The sequence below is a fragment of the Pristis pectinata genome, chromosome 6 (genome assembly GCF_009764475.1).
Source record: "Pristis pectinata isolate sPriPec2 chromosome 6, sPriPec2.1.pri, whole genome shotgun sequence".
Classification (NCBI taxonomy): domain Eukaryota; kingdom Metazoa; phylum Chordata; class Chondrichthyes; order Rhinopristiformes; family Pristidae; genus Pristis; species Pristis pectinata.
The window spans coordinates 24,924,698-24,945,565 of record NC_067410.1 but is presented as its reverse complement, the minus strand read 5'-3'; the positions used below and the strand labels follow the sequence as shown (position 1 = coordinate 24,945,565).

Genomic DNA, 20,868 nt, shown 5'->3' with positions numbered 1-20,868 from the left:
TTTAAGAAGACGTTTGATTATTTCAGAAAGTTGGAATGCATGATATTGTGGGTAATATGCTGGTTTAGATTGAGGGTTGGTTAATGGACATAAAACAGTGTTGGAATTAATGAGTCATTTTTCGGTTGAGGGGCTATGACCAGGAGATGCTGCGGGGATTGTTGCTGAGGCCCCATCTGTTTGGTTTTTATCAGTGACTTGGATGAAGGGATCAAGTGTGATATTTCCAAATTTGCTGCTGATACAAACTATGCAGCAGTGTTGAGAGGAATGCATTGAGGCTACGTGAATAGGTAATGCAGATCATCATGTGGTAAAAGTATGAAGACGTTTGGAGTCTGAAAAGGTATTGGTGTTCAGAAGGACCTAGGTGGTCCTTGTACATGTCACTGAAAAATTAATATGCAAGCCCAGCAAGCAATTAGAAAGGCCAAACAGTATGTTGGTCTTTACTGCGAGATGTCTTGTTCCAATTATATCGGACTCTGTTGAGACCATGTCTGGAATACTATGTGCATGTCTGGTCTCCCTACCCTAAGATAAATGTACTTGCTTACCTTCATCAGAATTGATGAAGGAAGAAAGCACTTTTTCTCATCCTCAGTTCTCATCGAGGGGTTTTGAACTGAAATATTAATTATTTTCTCTTTCCGCAGATGCCGCTTGACTGTCTGAGTTCCTCCAGCATTTCTGTTTTTGTTTCAGATTTCAGCAAATGCAGTATATTTGCTTTCCAGTGTATTATTGTTTTTGGAGTTGAGTGGAAGAGAAGAATGTTTGTTCATTATTATGAAAATGTTAATAAGCTTTATCAAGGAGCCCTTTATTTTTCTGTTTTCCAGAAAATAAAGACACAAGACATACAAGCTGGGCTTTTTGATTTTGGGATTGATACTCCATTTTCAACTGCAAATCAGCGCTCTCCAGTAAAACAAATTGTGAATTTTGAATGGTTTGACTCCAGGAACAGCCTCACTGAGGCAAGACATAACTGCAGATAACTTTCTCCAATTTGTAAGTCATTTCCTTAATGGTAGATTTCAACAGTTTATTCACTTCACTACTTCCAGATGTAGAGAGATTCAGAAGAGCTATCCACCAAATTCATAGGCCTCACTTCTGCTTTCATCTTAAATGTTGCCTTTCATTATGTATTCCACATTTTTGTTTGTTTTTAATTCCCTGCTATCTCATAGCTTTACAATGCAATGCATTGCACTCTATCTGCCAAGTTTCTGTTCTCTAACTGAGCCTGTTCATCTCCTAATGATTGCCACATAGCTGCATTGACCATGCCATCCCTTTGCCACTGTACATGCTCTGTATGTCATTTAATTAAAATGATGAACAATAGAAATGCCAAACTTTAAATGGTGTGCATCTGTACTCAGAATTGCTATGCACTCTGGTCACTTCCCCATTCAGCACAACATTTTGCCTTTCTCCTTTCAACCTTGCACCCCATGAATGTGTCTGTTATTTGATACAATTTAGTATATTTTACTCAGTTCATGTAAATTATCACCACTGCCTTGTTTTTATTAGATTTTTTTCAAACTTCCTCATATCCAAAGAATTACTTAAACTCTTTGTCCTGACTCTTTCTCCACTTACTCTTTGATCGACTGAATTAGGCTGAAAGGGATATAATTTGAAGGTTTATAACTTGTTGGTATTTTAGAAGTATAATTTGTTAGGAAACGTGAGAGCTGTAGTCCATCATTTCTGGAAATACCACATGATTGCTTTAGGAGTCTGCTTTGAGTCCTCAGAATGGCATAACATAGTATTTGATAACTCCATATTTCCTACTTAGTAACAATGTTGTATTCATACAGTGCCTTTAAAACCCCCAAAGCATCACAGCAGAATGATGAGGGGTGGGGGGGGTGGGGCGGGTAGCGTGGAGAATGAACTGTGCATTTCCGTGCACCTTTGTGAGTTGTGGGCAGAGTGGTTCCTGTTAGAATTTGCCTAACCAAACTATATTGTTTCTGCACTTCCAAGCATTCTTATCTTTCCTTCACATTTTTAAGTTTGGATTTCTCAATTTGAACTTCATAACAAGCCAAGAAATATAAGTTCTGTTTGTTGAAAAGTCTAAAGAAATGAGTAATAATTTGGAGAGACTCCATCCTGTAACAATGTCTGTGAGATGTTGATATGGTATGTAGCTTTAGTACAAGTAATCAGTCCATGCACAGTGAAAGACTCTTTCAATAGGCCCAGGCGTAAAAGCAACCTTGGTCTAATGATCTGTCTAAAATCTGGACTTGTCCCCATAATTGACTTCCTTTGGCATTAAGCTTGAATGCTAGAAAAATAAAATGGAATGCAAAACAATTCATATAGTGGCGAAATATGGACATGCCAATTACTGCCATTGTACGCAGCACATGCACTGGCTAGTTGTTGCATAAAACGGATGTAATGACAGCATTTCTCATTGTGGCTACAATGAATAAAATTTGAACTTGGACATTAAATTTGTTCACAGCAAGAGTCAAGTTTTCAGTTAAAAAAAGATTTGTTCTTTTTCAAAAGAGGTGTATCCTTATGATAAAATATCTTGGACAACTTGGAGTGCAAAAGTATGCTCTACAATGGGAGAACAAAATATCTATTGGCATGTTAATAAATCAGTCTTTGTGATTCAGATACATATCGCTTACTCTAACTGAAAGTGCAAGACTTGCTAAATAGTACATTTTCTAAAAACACTGCATTGTTAAATATTTAAGGGAAAACAGAAATTAAAAACCTTGGATGATTTGAGAGGGTTGAGGAGCATCACGTTCCTTTGTCCAGAAAATAATACATTGGCTGGAGTGACCTGTGAGTTAAAGAGGCCCTTTTATTTTGTAATTTTTTCTTTCCCCATGTATGTGCACCTCCGAGATGGTGCCATTGATAAGCAGGTTAGTACTATTAATGATCCTAATAAACCTCCAGCTAAAACGGTCTGTATTCCGGTAGGGTAAAGAAAATTAAAATAAATAAGATTAGTTATGCTATTGAAATTCACACAATAGACAAACTGAACTGGCATGTGATGCTCTCTCAATAGCTTTTTCTCCCCTCCCAGATTCTTACCAGAGGTGGGAAGTAATGTGAAGATGAATGATTGCATATCAACTCACTGTGTCCTGCAGGAAGTTAGCAGTACTTTTTGCCTTTTTTGTCCCTTGCCTAGAATTAAAGTTCCTATCACCCCCCCCCCCCCTCAACCCGTCAAAGGATCATTCTTTTTCCCCAGGTCCTTCCAGAGATGAACATTTTTATTAACAGTACTTCTTTGTGGTACAGCACTAAAGAGATCAATTGGGCAGAGATGTATAAATTGGATACAGATTGATTTCCTCAACAGGCAGGATCGGATATTCCGATTTTAATACTGGAGCATAAAAGCTGCAGCCTCTTTGATTTGGATATATACACACAAAAATGAGAGGTTAAATAGAAAGCATGATTGACTAAGTGAAAAGAGGTGAGGCAGAAGGTGAATGTTTCTCCAAGGATTACAAGTTGTGTTGTTGAGAGTGCAAGGCCACACTCAATTAACCAACTTAAGTTACTTAATTAGACCTACTCATTAGTCATAATATTGTATTATATAGAGCCATTAAGGTAGGAACATTTCCCAAGGTACTTCAAATGAGTGTTATTAAACAAAATTTTACATGGAGACAAACGAGGAGAAATCAGGCAAATGGTGAAAAGCTTGGTCACAGAATTAGGGTTTAAGGTAACTCTTGATAGAGGAGGAGGAAGTGAGGCACAAAAATTCAAGGAGGAAATTTTTTGCCTTGGCAGCTGAGGGCACACTTATCAATGGTGCACTAATTTAAATGTGCAGATAACCAAAAGGCCAAAACTGGAATGTTGCAAAAATCTCTGTGGGTCATTTGCTAGGAGGAGATTCACAGAGGTGGGGGGATTTTGAAAAGATGTGTATGTTTTTAAAAAGACAATTTTAAAAAAATTGACAGATTTCATCAGATAAGGATACAGTGAGTGTAACATTGTTATTCAAGAAATGGAGAGAAAAAACAGGGAATGCTGGACCACTTAGCCAAACATCAGACATCAGGAATTATTAAAGAAGTAATAACAACATTTACAAAAATAGCATCATTATTTCATATTTTCTTATGACATGGGAGGAAGCCATTCGGCCCATTAAGTCTATGTCAACTCTGAAAGCAATCCCACTTCTCTCACTTATATCCCTATAACCCATTCTCTCACACATGCTTCTGATTCTCCTACCAACCATAGGCAAGGGGTACTCCACAGTAACCAATTAATCTAACAACCAGAACATCTTTGGGATGTGGGAGGAAGCTAGAGCACCTAGGAGAAGCCCATTCATTCACAAGAAGAACATGCACTGGAGATCAAAATTGAACCCAGGTCACTGCAACACCATTGTGACAGCACAGGTCATTTTGTGAAAGGAAAATCATGTTTAACAACATTTATTAGATCTTTGAGGATGCAATTAATAGGATAGATAAAGGGAAGCCAGTAGATGGGCCTGATCTGAGGTGTGATGTAGATACTGAGTATTTGGATTTGATAAGTTACTGCAGAAGGGCTCGTGGGTTGAAGGTAATGTGGATGGAGGATTGAAATAAACAGGTTATATTCAGGGTGGCATGCAGTGACTCTGGGATGCCTTGGGGATCAGTGATGATAATTGAAGTATCATGGGAGGAAATGTGAGATTGTGCACTTTGGTAGGAAGCTGGTAAAGTTGTATAATTTAAATGCATGACGATTCAAAATTGACCTTTGGAGAAATTTGGGTATACTTGTGCTTTGCAAAGTGAGAAAGGCTTGCTGCTGTGGGGCTTTATTTGGTGAGACCACTGCTAGACTACGGTACACAGTTTTGCCTTTTAATTTGAGAAAGGGTATCCTCATGTTGGGGCTCGTGCAGAAGGGTTCACTAGGTTGATGTTTGCATGGAGGGAGTTGCCTGTGAGGAAAGATTGAGCAGCATGAGCCAATTTGGAGAATAAGGCATCTCATTTAAAACTAAAAATTCTGCAGTGGTGAGGAGGCAGGATGGGATGATAGATGCCATGAGGCGGAAAGATTGAGCAGCATGAGCCAATTTGGAGAATAAGGCATCTCATTTAAAACTAAAAATTCTGCAGTGGTGAGGAGGCAGGATGGGATGATAGATGCCATGAGGCTATTTTTTTTTAAATGATGAGGGAGTGGTTAAGGAAATGGTCTCAGGAAAGGGGCTGGCCATATAAGATGGATAGGAGGAATTTCTTGTGGATTGTATGTGTTTGGAATTCTATGGTCTTTCAGCTGTGGATGCTGAGCCACTTCAGTATTTTCAAGGCTGGGAAATTGTTAACCAGGAGGGAAATCCAAAGCAGAGAATGGGATAGAGACCAAAATAGGATTGATCAAATAGTGGAAAAAGCTGTAAGAGATCTATGGTTTACTCCTGCTTTTAAATTTTAGGTTCATTAACTGACAGCCAAAAAAGAATAGCAAGTACAGAGTCACAAGAGATTCTGCAGATGCTGGTATCTGGAGCAACACACACAAAAAGCTGGAAGAACTCAGCAAGTCAGGCAGCATCTATGGAGGAAGTGAACAGTCAATGTTGATTGTTTATTTCCCTCCATAGATGCTGCCCTGACTTGCTGAGTTTCCTCCAGCTTTTAGTGTGTATTGAGCAAGTACAGAGTGATTGGTGAATAATATTTTATATGAATAAGGACATCAACTAATATAAAGATCTCTCCCAGAGCAGAGCTCCATGAGTTAGATTTCATTGCATTAGCCAGTTTTGTAAAACATAATAGATGCATTTGTTACTTCAAATGTATAGAATCCTCGCCTACTGATCTTATTAGAACCTGTTAATGCTCCTTCATGAATCCAATATAATTTGCAGATCAAACAATGAGATATTGTACCACTCACTGCCTTTTATGTTCATCGTCAATATGGTGTACAACAGACTGATACGATAGAGCATGTTGATGTGAGGAAAGAGGATGAGCTGGAACTTTTGAAAAACATTAGGATAGATAAGTCACCGGGGCCGGATGGGATATATCCAAGGTTATTACAGGAAGCAAGGGAAGAGACTGCTGTGCCTTTGGCAATGATCTTTGCATCCTCACTGGCCACAGGAGTAGTGCCAGATGATTGGAGGTGGCAAATGTTGTTCCTTTGTTTAAGAAAGGGAATAGGGATAACCCTGGGAATTAGAGACCAGTGAGTTTTACTTCAGTGATGGGCAAATTACTGGAGAAGATTCTTAGAGACAGGATTTGTGGGCATTTGGAGAAGCATAGGCTGATTAGGGACAGTCGGCATGACTTTGTGAGGGGCCTCACGAGCCTGATTGAATTCTTTGAGCAGTGGATGTGGTGCACATGGGCTTTAGTAAGGCATTTGATAAGGTTCTTCATGGAAGGCTCATTCATACAGTCAGGAGCATGGGATTCAGGGAAACTTGGCTGTGTGGATTCAGAATTGGCTCGCCCATAGAAGACAGAGGGTGGTTATAGATGGAGCGTATTCTGCCTGGAATTTGGTGACCAGTGGTGTTCCACAGGGATCTGTTGTGGGACACCTGCTCTTTGTGATTTTTATAAATGACTTGGATGAGGATGTGGAAGGATGGGTTAGTAAGTTTGCAGATGACATGAAGGCTGTTGGTGTTGTGGATAGTGTAGAAGGTTGTTGTAGTTTACAACAGAACATTGATAAGATGCAGAGCTGAGCTGAGAAGTGGCAGATGGAATTCAAACTGGAAAAGTGTGAAGTGATACACTTTGGAAGATCGAATTTGAAGGCAGAATACAAGGTTAATGGCAGGACTCAGTAGTGCGGAGGAACAGAGGGATCTTGGGGTCCACGTCCCTAGATCCCTGAAGGTTGCCGTGTAGGTCAATAGGGTGTTAGGAAGTTAAGATTGGTGTGTTGGTCCTCATTAGTCAGGGGATTGAATTCAAGAGCTATGCAGTAATGTTGCAGCTCCATAAAACTCTGGTTAGACCACACTTGGAGTATTGTGTTCAGTTCTGGTAGCCTCATTATAGGAAGGATGTGAAAGCTTTAGAGACAGTGCAGAGAAGATTTACCAGGATGCTGCTGGATTGGAGAGCATGTCTTATGAGGATAGGTTGAGTGAGCTGGGGCTTTTCTCTTTGGAGAGAAGGAGGATGAGAGGTGACTTGATAGAGGTGTACAAGATGATAAGAAGCATAGATCGAGTGGACAGTCCCAGGGTGAAAAAGGGTAATATGAGGGGGCATAATTTTAAGGTGATTGGAGAAGGAAAAGGGGGGATGTCAGAGGTAAGTTTTTTACACTGAGACTGGTGGGTGCATGGAATACATTATCGGCAGAGATGGTGGAGGCAGATACATTAGAGACATTTAAGAGACTCCTAGATAGGCACATGAATGATAGAAAAATGGAGGGCTGTGTGGGAGGGAAGGGTTAGATAGATCTTAAAGCAGGATAAAATGTCAGCTCAACATTGTGGGTCCAAGGGCCTGTACTGTGCTGGAATGTTCTATGCGTTAATCTAAGTGCATATGGCCACGTTACCGTCACAAACTTGGCTTGTGTTGTTATGTTCTTAAAGATGATTTATTACACTTAATTATATACGCCAAAAATGTTCATCGTTTTATTTTGCCACAAATATGATTAATATTCATATCTTTTATTGTTTTAAATGTTGTAGATCAGTGAATAGGGCGAGCCCTTGTCTCCCGCCACCAGTGGAAATGCAGTAACAAGCTCCGACAGGCAGCAGAGGCATTGACTGACTGCACCTTCTCACGGCGATTCCTGCGACCGACCTCTGTTTGCAGTTGCTCATTGATACAGCCAAACTCGCCATGTACGGAAGTTCCAGGACAGTGGGCCACGTGGAAGGCAGCCCCTCCAGGTCTCCCCGGCTTCCCCGGTCTCCTCGGTTGGGCCACCGAAGAACAAACAGCAGCGGAACAGGAGGGGCCGGGAAAACCTTGTCAATGGAGAACATCCAGTCTCTGAACGCAGCCTACGCCACCTCGGGACCCATGTACCTGAGTGATCACGAGGGGGTCGCCTCCACCAGCTTTCCCAAGGGAACCATGACCCTGGGCAGAGCGACTAACCGGGCAACCTACGGAGGTCGCGTCACGGCCATGGGCAGCAGTCCGAACATCGCTTCCGCGGGGCTTCCTCCCGGGGGAGATGCCCTCTCTTTCGGCGATCACCACCAACAGCAGCACAGCGGCATGGTCACTCCATCCTCTCACCACCACCACCACCACCACCAAGTGCCCTCCACCTTGAGGCAGGTCCGTGACAACACCATGGTTGATCTGCAGGCACAACTCAAAGATCTGCAGAGGGAGAACGAGACACTCCGGAAGGAACTGGAAATCAAAGACACCAAGCTCGGATCGTCAATGAACAGCATCAAAACCTTCTGGAGCCCCGAGCTGAAGAAGGAACGAGTGCTGAGGAAAGAAGAGGCCGCTAGAATGTCAGTGCTCAAAGAACAGATGAGAGTGTCTCACGAGGAAAGTCAGGTATAATTGTTTCCATAATCCAATTTTTGTTTTCCTAAAACATTTAATAGATTATGTCAATTTTTGCTAAACATATAATTATAGAAATGAAAATAATATGCTAGAGCAACGGATTGAAACAGTGGTCCACAGTCAACAGTCTTTTCTATCCTGCCCTAGTACAGAGCAACATCATTGCCAATATACTTGCCCAGAGAGGTCATAACAGGCACTCATCCCACCCACCAAAATGTTTTATCCACTGCCTGAGATCTCCCTGTTACTCGTTCTAACTTGGTCACACTCTTGAAAATTAATGTTACATTCTTGCATTATTCTTTATTTTGTGTGTGCAAAGTAAGAGGTGGTGGGGACAAGAGTCTGCGGATGCTGGGATCTGGAGCAACACTAAACGCGCTGGAAGAACTCATCGGGTCAGGCAGTATCCATGGAGGGAAATGGGCAGTCAACTTTTTACGTTAAGACCCTCCAGCTGGACTGAAAGAAAGGGGAGATTAGCCAGTATAAAAAGGTGGGGGAAGAGGTGGAGCAAGAGCTGGCAGGTGACAGGTGGATCCAGGTGAGGGGGGTGATAGGCAGATGAGGGAGGGGGGAGAATGGTAATGATGTTAGAAGTTGGGAGGTGAAAGGAGGAGTGACAAAGCTGAAGATGATGGAATCTGATAGGAGAGGTGGTGGGGGTGGGAAGGGGAGGAAGAAAGCAAGCTGAAAAGAAAACAGATGGGGGTGGATGAGAGAGCATTCCAATATGATTGTGGTATTGGTAAATTTGTTTATTATTGTCACATATACCGAGGTACAGTGAAAAACTTAGTTTTGCAAGACATCCATACAGATCATATCATTGCATTGAGGTTGTACAAGGGAAAATTACAGAATGCAGAATAAAGTATTACAGAGAGTGCAGTGCAGGCAGACAATAAGGTCCAAGACCATAACAAGGTAGATTGTGAGGTCAAGAGTCCATCTTATCATGCTAGGGGACTGTCCGGTAGCCATATAACAGTGGGATAGAAGCTGTCCTTGAGCCTAGTGGTATGTGCTTTCAGGCTTTTGTGTCTTCTGCCCAATTGGGTGGGGGGGGGGGAATGGAGAGAAGACAGAATGTCTGGGGTGGGTGGGGTCTTTGATTATGTTAGCTGTTTTACTGAGGCAGTGAGAAGTGTAGACAGAGTCCACGGAGGAGAGGCTGGTTTCTGTGATGTGCTGAGCTGTGTCTACAACTCTCTGCAGTTTCTTGCTGTTTTGGGCAGAGCGGTTGCCATACCAAGACATGATGCATCTAGATAGGATGCTTTCTATGGCGGATCTATAAAAAAACAAATGGTGATGGACAAAGGGGACATGCCAAATTTCTTTAGCCTCCTGAGGACATAGATGCGGTGGTGAGCTTTCTTGGCCATGGCATCAATGTGGTAGGACCAGGACAGTCTATTGATGATGTTCACTCCTAGAAACTTGAAGCTGTCAACCCTCTCGACCTCAGCACTGTTGATGTAAACGAGTGTGTGTGCTGTGCACCTTCCTGAAGTTAATGACCAGCTCTTTTGTTTTGCTGACATTGAGAGAAAGGTTGTTATCATTACACCATGCTACCAGACTCTCTAGCTCTTTCCATTACTCTTGACTCATTGTTATTTGAGATTTGGCCCACTACAATGGTGTCATCTGCAAACTTGTAGATGGATTTAGAGCAGAATCTGACCAAGCAGTTGTGAGTATATAGGGAATCATGTAGGGGGCTGAGGACACAGCCCTGTGGGGCACCAGTGTTGGGGATAATCATGGCAGAGGTGTAGCTGCCTCTCCTTACTGATTGCAGTCTGTTGGTCAGGAAGTCAAGGATCCAGTTGCAGAGGGAGGTGTTGAGTCGCAGGTCTAGGAGCCTGCAGATGAGTTTGCTTGGAATTATAGTATTGAATGCAGAGCTGTAGTCAATAAACGATAGTCTTTACTGTCCAGATGCTTGGAGTGAAAGCAAGGTAATTTGAAGTGAAAGCAGCAGTCAAGGAGCAGTGACTGAGAGCAAATACACAATTTGAAATGCAGATAATTCAACTTTAGTGTTTGCATAAAATGTGGCATAGTTTAAATGCACATTAATTTGATGCACCCCATCCAAGGTGCACTCTGCCCAAAAGTACAGCACCTTATTTTCAGATTTTCCTAACAGTGTTCAATGTCCTTCCTTATTCTCCACAACTTCTGTATCCACACTATTCTTGAAAGTGTCTCCTCCATAGTACTGCCATATCCAGTTTCTCCTGCTCTTTGGATCAAGGGAAATTTGTTTTTGTTCCAGTTTTGGTGATTCTGAGATACCTGATTGTACCCAGTGTGGGATCTGCAGGTTTTACCGCAGGTGGGGCAGGATTGGTGAAGTGAGCAGATGGGCAGTTTGGGAGTTAGAACATAGAACAGTACAGCACAGTTCGGGCCCTTTGGTCCACGATGTTGTGCCGACCTAAGTAAACCTACTCCACAATCAATCTACTTCTTCCCTCCTAAACAGCCCATAACCCCTCATTTTTCTTTCATCCATGTGCTTATCTAAGAGTCTCTTAAATATCCCTGTTGTATCAGACTCTACCACCACCCCGGCAGTGCGTTCCAGGTACCCACTGGCTGTTGCAACAAGTACAAATGGGTGAAATTGGCCATGTTAGTGATATGACCCTACTGGTAAGAAATTTCAGTTGCTTCACCCCTGCTTGGGAGAGGATACTGGCATTCAGTTTGCTTATACTGCCACTGCTACCTTTTGAAAGGCAGTCACTTCACCTCCATAGATAATCACTCCTTTTGCATGTAACTTTATGTGGATACGTTCATGCTGATGTTGGAATAACTGGTTTTGCCTCTTCATTCACTCCATCTCTAGTACCCTATCTGCCGCAAACATCAGGATGAGCCAAAACTTTCTTCAGTTGGAACTGAGAGCCTCCTTAGACTGGAAAATAAATATAAATGTCTGCTCTTAATCCCAGTCTCTCACCAGATTTTATGTTTGGAAGCCTAGTTTATTGCTTCTGCACATGCATTCTTTGATGCCCATAATGGATTAAAATCTAAAACTTATTTTTTCCACCAATGCAGTTTTGCACCTCTCTTCCCTCCTGCTCCCCAGATGAAATCTTAATCCAATCTTTTATCTGACAGTCTGTTATTGCTATTGTATAAGAGTATGGAATTTATGTTCTTACCTGTTTTCAGCTGTTTCTCCATTACTTTGTTAGTGTTCAGTTCCACTTTTACCTTGGTAGTATTGAGTTCTTTTTTTTTAAATGTGACACGGGTAGGATAGTATTTGTTACCCATTTAAATATTTTTCTGGTGATGGTGAACTGCCTAATGGGTACCCTTCAATGTAGGTAGTCAAAGTACGAACAAAGTAATTTGGTGTAGGGAGTGCCTCTCATGCACCTTTATCCTTCTAGGTGGTAGAGATTGGGAGTTTGGGAAATACTTTGGTGAAATGCTGTCAATATCTCATAGTTGGTTTGCATGAAATCCACACAGTACAAGTGGTGTTGGAAATAAATATTTCAGGTGCCGGGTGGGACGCAAATCAGGAAGGCTGATTTGACCTCATTGGCATTGATTTGTTTGAATAGATGTCATTTGTCCTTAGCCCTAACGTGCCTTTTGTGAACAGTGAACAAGTTTTGGGGAAGTAGGAAATGGGACCCTTCCAACCTCAGCAGTATTTTGGGATATGGAAGCATAGTGTTTAAGTTACTGTAGTAGTATCAGAGGCCTGCAGACATGGGTATAAGCCCCAGGAAGTTGATGTTGGGACCCTCAATGATGGTGGTATTTTTGAACATAAGAAAGTGGTTAGACTATTATGTTACAGATTGTCATAATCTGGCATTTGTGTCATCTGAATATAATTTATGACTTGTTAACCTAAGCCTGAATGATGTCCAGGTTAAGTTGCAAGTGAGTACAGTTTGCAGCATCATAAGAGTTATGAATGGAGCTGCTCACTGCAATTGTTAGTGAAGATCTGCTTCCCTGACCATGGGGAATGAAGGTCATTAAAGTGAATCTAGGTAGTGTGGAACTTGTACAACAAAATCTGGGAGATGATGGCAGGGAAGTTGGGTGGGGCATAAGAGGCTTAGAGTGGTGGCATGATTGGTCTGAGGAAGCCTTGGCTGTTTTTTTTTATTGAGCTTGTTACTGAGCTTTTGGAGCATTTTTTCCCCCCTAATTCACATTGATTTCAATTTTACTCAGGCTCCTTGAAGTCGCACTTCATCAAATGTTGCTTTGCTGTTGTCACCTCTGGAATTCAGCTAGTTTGTTCATGTTGGAATCAAGCTTCTAAGGTTAACTTCTAATGTTGCAGAGTGGTCTGGGCAGAACCCAAATGGGCATTAACTGCTAAGTTAATGACATTATTGATAATTGCTTCCATCACTTTGTTGGATGATTAATTAGCTGAAGTGTACATGTCCTACACTTCAGCTAATTACCAGTGGACCATGTATCACTTGGCAGTTTTCCAAATTGTTGGGCAGATGTCAGAGTTGTAGGCCTACTTCAATTGGCCTTGAGGAACAACTAGTTCTGACATATAAGTCTTCACTACAGCAGAGTTGTTGTCAGGATCAATTGACCTTTGATGCACTTGGCATTTTTTGATGTTAATTTTTTGAAGTGAATTATGTTGGCTAAAGATTGCTTCTGTGAAGGTGTGGACACAGGTGTGCAGTCAAAATTGGGTCATCTAATTGGTGCTTATGGACAAAATGCATTTGCAGATTCTTCAGCCTTTTGCACTCACTTGTTGGGTTTGTGAAAACTTTTCCCATTAGTTGTTTAATTATCCATTACTCTTGGTAATATTGGTTGGGAGATTGCTTAGTTCCATAGCACACTCATTGTGATATGTATCATCCACATTGTCTAGCTTCACCTGGTTGTTTCTTTCTTTTAGGTATAGTGGTGTGTCTCTTAGCATGCTCTTCTGAACTGCCTGTAAATAGGTTGGTCCCCTGACTTGATGTTAATGATGTGAGATGAATATGTCTGGGCTGTAAATTGTGATGGATTCACAGTTATCTATTGATGGCAGCTGTAAGTTAAAGTGGCTGCTATGTCTTATCTGAATCTGTCTGAAGTACCACACAGGATGATTTGTGTTTCAGTTATGAAGAGGGAATTTAGTCTACAAGAAGACAATCTGGAATTCATTCGTATCAGTTCTGACATGGAAAGATACAATGGCAGCAGGAGAGGATGAAGCCATGCAAGTTTCACCCTCACATTGATTTTTATACCACCTGCCACAGGCTCAATCTGGCAGTCATGTCATTTAGGAGTTAGTCAGTAGTGGAGCTACTGGATCATGGTTGGCAAAAGATGCTGATGTTCTCCATGTACGTTTTGTCAAAAAAAAGTTTCTGCAATGAATACAGTCATATTTTAACAGTTCATTTCATGAAAATGTTTGAAATAATTTATATTTTAAATGTTTTGTTTCAAAATCAATTTCTGTACCTACACATACCACTAGGGATTAAAATTCTGTGGCTTTGCATGAAGATATTTTGTTAAAATTCTATTAGTACTGTGACAATAAGGAAGTTCAAACATAAAATGTTTATATTTAGTATTATGCTCTTAAAGGCAAAAAATAAACAATACCTCAAAAGCCTGCAGAAAAAGAGATTAATTAAAATCACAATTGGGAAAAACAATGTTTATGTTGTAGACGTGTAGATCTTAAGGTCCAATTATGTAATTTAAATTGTTCAATTTGGGGCAAAATGCAAATTTTGCACAGAATAAAATTGAGTTCCAGCACTGAGCAAAGGGTTATGTAATTTGGTACACATTCTCTACAGTTGGGTTTCTGTTCACCTTGGAGACGACTGCTGTGCAAGGTCTGTGTTATTGGCTCCCAACACTTCTGTGTTTTCAACAATCTGTACAAGTCCCACATAGCCAGCAGCACAGTTAATAAACAAGAACCACTGCAACAGAAATAATCAGACTACAACAGACAGGAAAACCTTGATTGTACAGCATCTTCCAAACTACCTGGAGTATTTTCAAGTGGCAAAATTCATCGCAACATTGTGACACACATGAACAAAATATCAGCATCTGATGGCAAGACTAGCCTGTATTCTGCCATGGCAGTCTGTACAACTAATCTGGGTTGGGATCAACTCTATAGATGCTTTGCGAGGAGAAAGGTGTATGACTGAAATTTTAACAAAAAACAGCAATGTACTTTTGTCACTCTGCCAGGATCAAACTTGTAACTCGAAAGCATAATAAAACACCAGGAAAGTCAAGGCAACAAGCCATTCTAACTGATGCAAAAAAATTAGTTCATTAAAATGTTATGAACTAGCGTCATTTGATGCTTTTGTTTGCACATGTTCAGACCTAATCACTTTTATTATTTTCACCACTGTTCAGGGCACTGGTGAGAATTTTAGATTTCCACCTGCATCAGAATTCCTATAATTAGTTGGGAGTGGAGAAAATTTATTAGGGGCAGAATCCATGGTATATTCAAGAATAATTAATGAGGTCAGTTAGAAGTGTTAAGGCTCGAATATCATTCCACCACGTTATTAGTAATAAATAGTCATGCCTTTAAAACTGTAAACCATCATGTTCAACATTTTAGTAATCATTTTTTTTGGAAAATATTGTTATCAATTTATCCTTCCATTACAAAAAGAGGGCATTACAGTTCTTTTACAGTGAATTAAAAGGAGCTGGGCACTGGCAATTTCAGAGATGTAAAGGAATATTTTATGTATGAAGGGCAGGAGAGTGAGACAAGCTGAACTGCTTTTATATTGACCTGATATGGACCAGTTAGGCTGTATGGATTTCTTCTGTGCTGTAACCGTTGTGAGATTCAGTGCCAGAGATGAATGGAAAAGTATGTAGAGTGATGTAACTTTGCTTTTCAAACTCAGTTAATGCATTTAAATAATTCTTGCTGGTTAGTTTTAAAATGCTCAGCAGTCAAGTTCCTTTAATTCATGTCAGTATCTAGTGGAAAAAGTAATAAAAGATTAGAAACTCAAAAATAACTGCAGATGCTGGAAATCTGAAATAAAAACAGAAAATACTGGAAATTTAGCAGGTTAGGCAGCATCTGTGGAAAGAACTACAGTGTAATGCTTCAGATCTGATGGAAGGTCTGTGACCCAAAATGTTACCTTTATCTCCCTGTGTACTGATGCTGCCTGGCCTGCTGTGTGTCTAGCATCTTCTGTTATTTTAATGTAAGATTCACTTTTCCAGTTCACTTCATTCAAGAGATCAAATGGTTATTTGAACTTTCTTTTTCGACCTTTCTAACCTGTTTTGGGGAAAAATGTGTGGAATGTTGAAAGTAAAAGAAGTAAACTAGCTTTAATGAATACAAGCAGCATCTGATTTGCTAGGTAATAGGACTTCATTGTTGATCCTGATCCTTTCCACGTGTGTGCTGTCAGCAGGGATTGGAACATAAAAATCCAAATAGACCCCTCTTTGCCCATTTAGCCTTTTCCAGATGGTTAGCTATGATAGGTTTGAGCAATGTGTTTCTGCTTCAGAATTATCTATCTAGATATTTCAGTAACTTCATCCTTGATTTAAAGATTCCAAATTTTCTCCAAGCATTGATGATGTACGTCAATTACCCAAATTCATTTTACTAACTGTTATTAAAATTTCATCACTCTATTGCAAACCTTGCTATCTTCACTTTGATTAAGGGAAGTAAATATCACTGTCGTTAAAAGATTGTTTGTGTGGTGATATTGCGTCTCACGTGAATACCTAATTTTTCTAGATTCCACACTTATTCCAATCTGTTTTTGTACTTTAAGCACTTTTCAATTGCTGATCTCAACTAGAATTCATATATTTCTTTTGGCTACCTGATCTGCTTAATTGCTTGAAGCTGAATTTCTCAAAAGTTTTTCCCTTATTTGCTCATAAACAACATGCATATGTTTTACTAATTCCATTTCTTTCTGTTTACACCCTGTTCCAGTCAATGAGTGGATAATTAAAGATCACAAGAACTATAAGACCATTTTTCTGACATGAGATGACTCCCTAATTTTTGTTTATAGACTTCCCTTTCAATTTCTTCCCACGTGATTTTCCTTGTCTTTCCGATGTACCAAGGGAGCTATTGAATTGTAGTATTAATGCTGATGAATAATACAAACATTGATCCAAATGATTTTTAAAAACATTTCAAGGTAATATACAATTTGCATGACCAGGCAATGGTGCATGTTGATTTGGGCTGCATATTTGCCATGACCTCTGATCAGTGGATAATTTGCTAAAGTAAATGTTACATTTCATTGGAATTTTTAAAATTTTTGCCCTGTAAAATTGTGGGTACAGCTTGTGGAAAGATAATTGAGCCTTAGGTCTTCAATTAAAATAGTTGCATTGGTGCTATGAAAATTAACAGCTCATTATTGGAGAACGTCTGCTGATATTAACATTTATATAATGGATTTTGTCTCAAAACCAGGAAACACAAACAGATAGCACAAAATGTTTCCCTTCTAATCTTGCACTTCTCTCATTTGTAAAGACAAATTTAATTCTGTTTATCAAGTTGTTATTTCCACCTCTTTATCAACCAAATCATGTGAATGTGAGATTGTAGTTGCAGCATTCTGTAACTGAATAATATCTGTCCACAAAGGAATGAATAATTCCCTCAAGCTCAGTGACGTACACTAATCATTACATAACTTGCAAGAGCATTGCTAAGCAACTTTATCTTGGTCAAAAACCCTGAAAAGTTTGATTTTATTAGCAGAATTTTTGTTTAAGCGACCAGTCACACAATATCTTTGGCCATAAGTGGAGTAAATACATTTCTCATTTCATAAATAAACTAGTTTCAGCAATTAGTGAAGACTTGTATTTTGATTAGTTTGGAGCATTCTTGGTTTCATCACGTGATGTTCGGACATCTGTCCATGTGATGATTTGTTGTGAAGTCTCCAGCCCCCTGTCTGTTCCATGAGGTATGGTTCCTGGGTCTGGTGACATTGGTGAGCCTGAGTCTTCAGCTGCAACCAGTGATGTCTCAAAGAAATGTGGAGTGGATATAGAGAAGAAGCCTTCTGGTGCATCATTTCCTGTACTTCTGGAGATACTCTTGAATCTAGGGAAATTTGTTGTCTTACTGAGAGATTTGAGAATCCTAATTTGCACACCTTTAGATGGCGTGAATGTATTCCTTTTGTACAATAGGATATATGGCTTGATGTGCTTGGCAAACAGTGTAAAAGTGGCTCAAAAAGAGAATGGTTTTATGCATAGGCAGGAAACTAATGTGCAATGATGTGCTTGGATGCAGAGAAGTGAGCAAGTATGGTAATAGTCAATTATCTACACTCTTGAAGGAAAAATGCAGGTGGTGCAGCAATTGGATAAATAAACTTGGCCTTGCATTTTTAAGGAATCTAAGTGTAGTAAATGAAACAAGTAGAGACCGAGAAAAATAGAAATGGGAAACATTTAAATTGGATAAGAGAGGGTATTTTAGAAGACACACTTAGGAAATTGGAGTGATTAAAGAAAAGATCATGAAAAAAGTAACCAGCAGTAGTGGAATGAAGGCATTAGGAATCAGGATAATGAGAGGATTTTGATGTGCTGATTGAATGTCTAGCCAGAGTTCATAAAATAACCTATGTATATTATGTGTACAAGTACTGTTTCTGATTTGGTTTTCTCTTCATACTTTTGAGTTATATGTTTCCATATAATCTTTACTACAACATCTTGAATTCCTAGAAATGACAATTTTCCCTCTGGCTAACGATAGCATCATAAGCATGTCCCACAAAATCAATATTGGTATATTATTAGGATGCTGTGGTTTTTATTAACAGAGAGGGAGCCTAACAGGATGTCTGAATGAACATCAGCAAGGTCATCTGGAATTAATTGAATGGAGCAAGCAGCTAGTATTTATATTGTTAATATTTTGGTGACTCAGTTCACAAATAAGTTAATTACAAAAGCTTCTTTAAACGGGCATAACAAAATTTATTTTGTGAGTATTGAATGAATTATACAACAGGGCTTTGCAAGTATTCTGGAAAAGTTAATGTGTAGAATACTTTTTAATGGAGGTTATTTATGTGAGGCCTTGACTAAGATCTTCATGTCCTCTCTAGCCACGGGTGAGGTCCTGGAGGACTGGCCTGTAGCTAATGTTCTGTTGTTCAAGAAATGAAATAGGGAGAATCCTGGAAACTATACACTGGTGAGTCTCACATTAGTGGTAGGGAAGCTATTGGAGAGGATTCTTAGGAATTTGGAAAACCATGGCTTAATTAGGGACAGTCAGCATGGCTTTGTGCTGGGCAAGTCATGCCTTACAAACTTGACTGAGTTTTTCGAGGAGGTGACAAAGGTGATTGACGATTAGGCTGGTTAGGCTGCATAGAGTCATACAGCATGGAAACAGGCCCTTTGGCCCAACTTGTCCATGCTGACTGTGTTGCCCGGCGAGCTAGATTGTCATGCCTGCATTTGGTCCAAAGCCCTCTGAAGCATCTGAAGTAGGACATTAAATTATGGTCACCGCGTTATAGGAAGGATGTGGAGGCTTTGGAGAGGGCGCAGAAGAGGTTTACAAGGATGCTGCCTGGATTAGAGGGCATGTGCTATTAGGAGAGGTAGGACAAACTAGGGTTATTTTCTCTGGAGTGGCCGAGGCTGAGGGGAGACCAGATAGAAATTTGCAAGATTATGAGAAGCAGAGAGTGGATAGCCAGAATCTTTTTCCCAGGGTTGTAGTGTCTAATACTAGAGGACATGCATTTAAGGTGAGAGGGGGTAAATTCAAAGGAGATGTGTGAGGCAAGGTTTTTTTTTACACAGAGTGGTGGGTGCCTGGAATGTGCTGCTAGGGGTGGTAATGGAGGCACATATGATAGAGACTTTTAAGGGGTGGCTCTTAAATAGGCACATGAATGTGCAGAGAATGGAGGAATATGGACATTGTGTAGACAGAAGGGATTAGTTTAGTTAATCATTTAATTACTGGTTTAATTAATTTGGCACAACATTGTGGGCCAAAGGGCCTGTTCCTGTGCTGTATTGTTCTAAGTTATTCATTAAATAAATCTATCTTTCGTAAGATACGGCAGGAATTTTGTTAAAGCAATTATATATTTTGAATAATTATTTAAAAAGTTAACATTGGGGAAAATAGCTGGGTTGGTGATCACCATTCTCTGTTGTACAAGGGGCAGACTTATTTTTACAGTACCTATCATTGCTTCCAGATGATACAAGTTTTACAGCTAATGAAGTACAGGATGTTTTTGGTTGGCCACTAATGTAATTTAGGGAAATGCAGAAGCCAATTTATGTACAGCAATATTCCATAAATAGAAAATTTTCCTGATGTTGATTGAGGGACAAATGGTGGCTAGGAAATGTAGAACTCTCAGATTCTTTTCATAATGCCTTGAGATCTTTATTTCAACTTGAGAAAGCAGTTGGGGATAGCTTAATGTCTCTTCCAAAAATTAATAATGAAAGACATTTCTTGCACTTGTCATCCTAGATTATGGGTTTGATCTTGCTGGCGTGCACCTGCAAGCGTCACCTGCAGTCATCCCAACCTGAACTTCTGATCAGAATGCAGGGACTGTTTTTGTTTTTGCTAACCATAGTATCATTGAAAAGGATATAAACTATTGTCTAGGATTAAACTGGGCTGGTACTAACAGGTATTACTGGGTGGGTATTTTCTGAGATATTTTTCAGTTGCCCTTTTGTAGTGTAACTCCTTAAAGAAGCAAATGGAATATTTGTGCCAAGAGCATCTAACTTGTAATACGAAAGCAAAACATGGTGAGTGGTGGGAAACTTATAAGAATAAAAATGCTGAAAAAACTCAGGTTGGAAACATAATTGGAGAGAAAAACCATTAATGTCAGTTGATAACTCTCATTAGAACTATCCAATGAAGATCATCCACCTGAAATATTTCTCTCCACAGATATTATCTGACCTGCTGACTATTTCCAGTGCTGTTTTTGTTCTTGTATTTAATTGTCAATCTGTGTGAATTTCTTAATGATTCTGCAAGAATAGTGGATTTAGGAATATTTCACTATTAACGAGAGGAAATATAAGGTTGAATGTTTACTTGTGGGATATAGTTACTGCATTTTATTAATCTAGCAGTGGAAAAATGTTAATGACATGAGTGAAGCTTGTTTTGAGCAATTAAAAACTGGACAAGATTATAATAATTTGGGTCTATGATTGTTAA

The 20,868-nt window shown here is 39.8% G+C and overlaps 1 protein-coding gene across 12 annotated transcripts in view; it reads left to right on the top strand.

The window, feature by feature from the left end:
- Positions 1–20,868, top strand: part of LOC127571453 (ERC protein 2) — a 629,628-nt gene that overhangs the window by 11,815 nt on the left and 596,945 nt on the right. For 10 of the 12 annotated variants that reach the window (XM_052017829.1, XM_052017828.1, XM_052017827.1 and 7 more), the window contains exons 2-3: positions 843–1,014; positions 7,733–8,570. In XM_052017829.1, coding sequence (XP_051873789.1) covers positions 7,890–8,570 — 681 coding nt within the window. In that variant the 5' untranslated portion in view covers positions 843–1,014; positions 7,733–7,889. The remainder of the gene's footprint in view (positions 1–842; positions 1,015–7,732; positions 8,571–20,868) is intronic. The other 2 variants (XM_052017825.1, XM_052017826.1) reach the window with 1 other exon arrangement.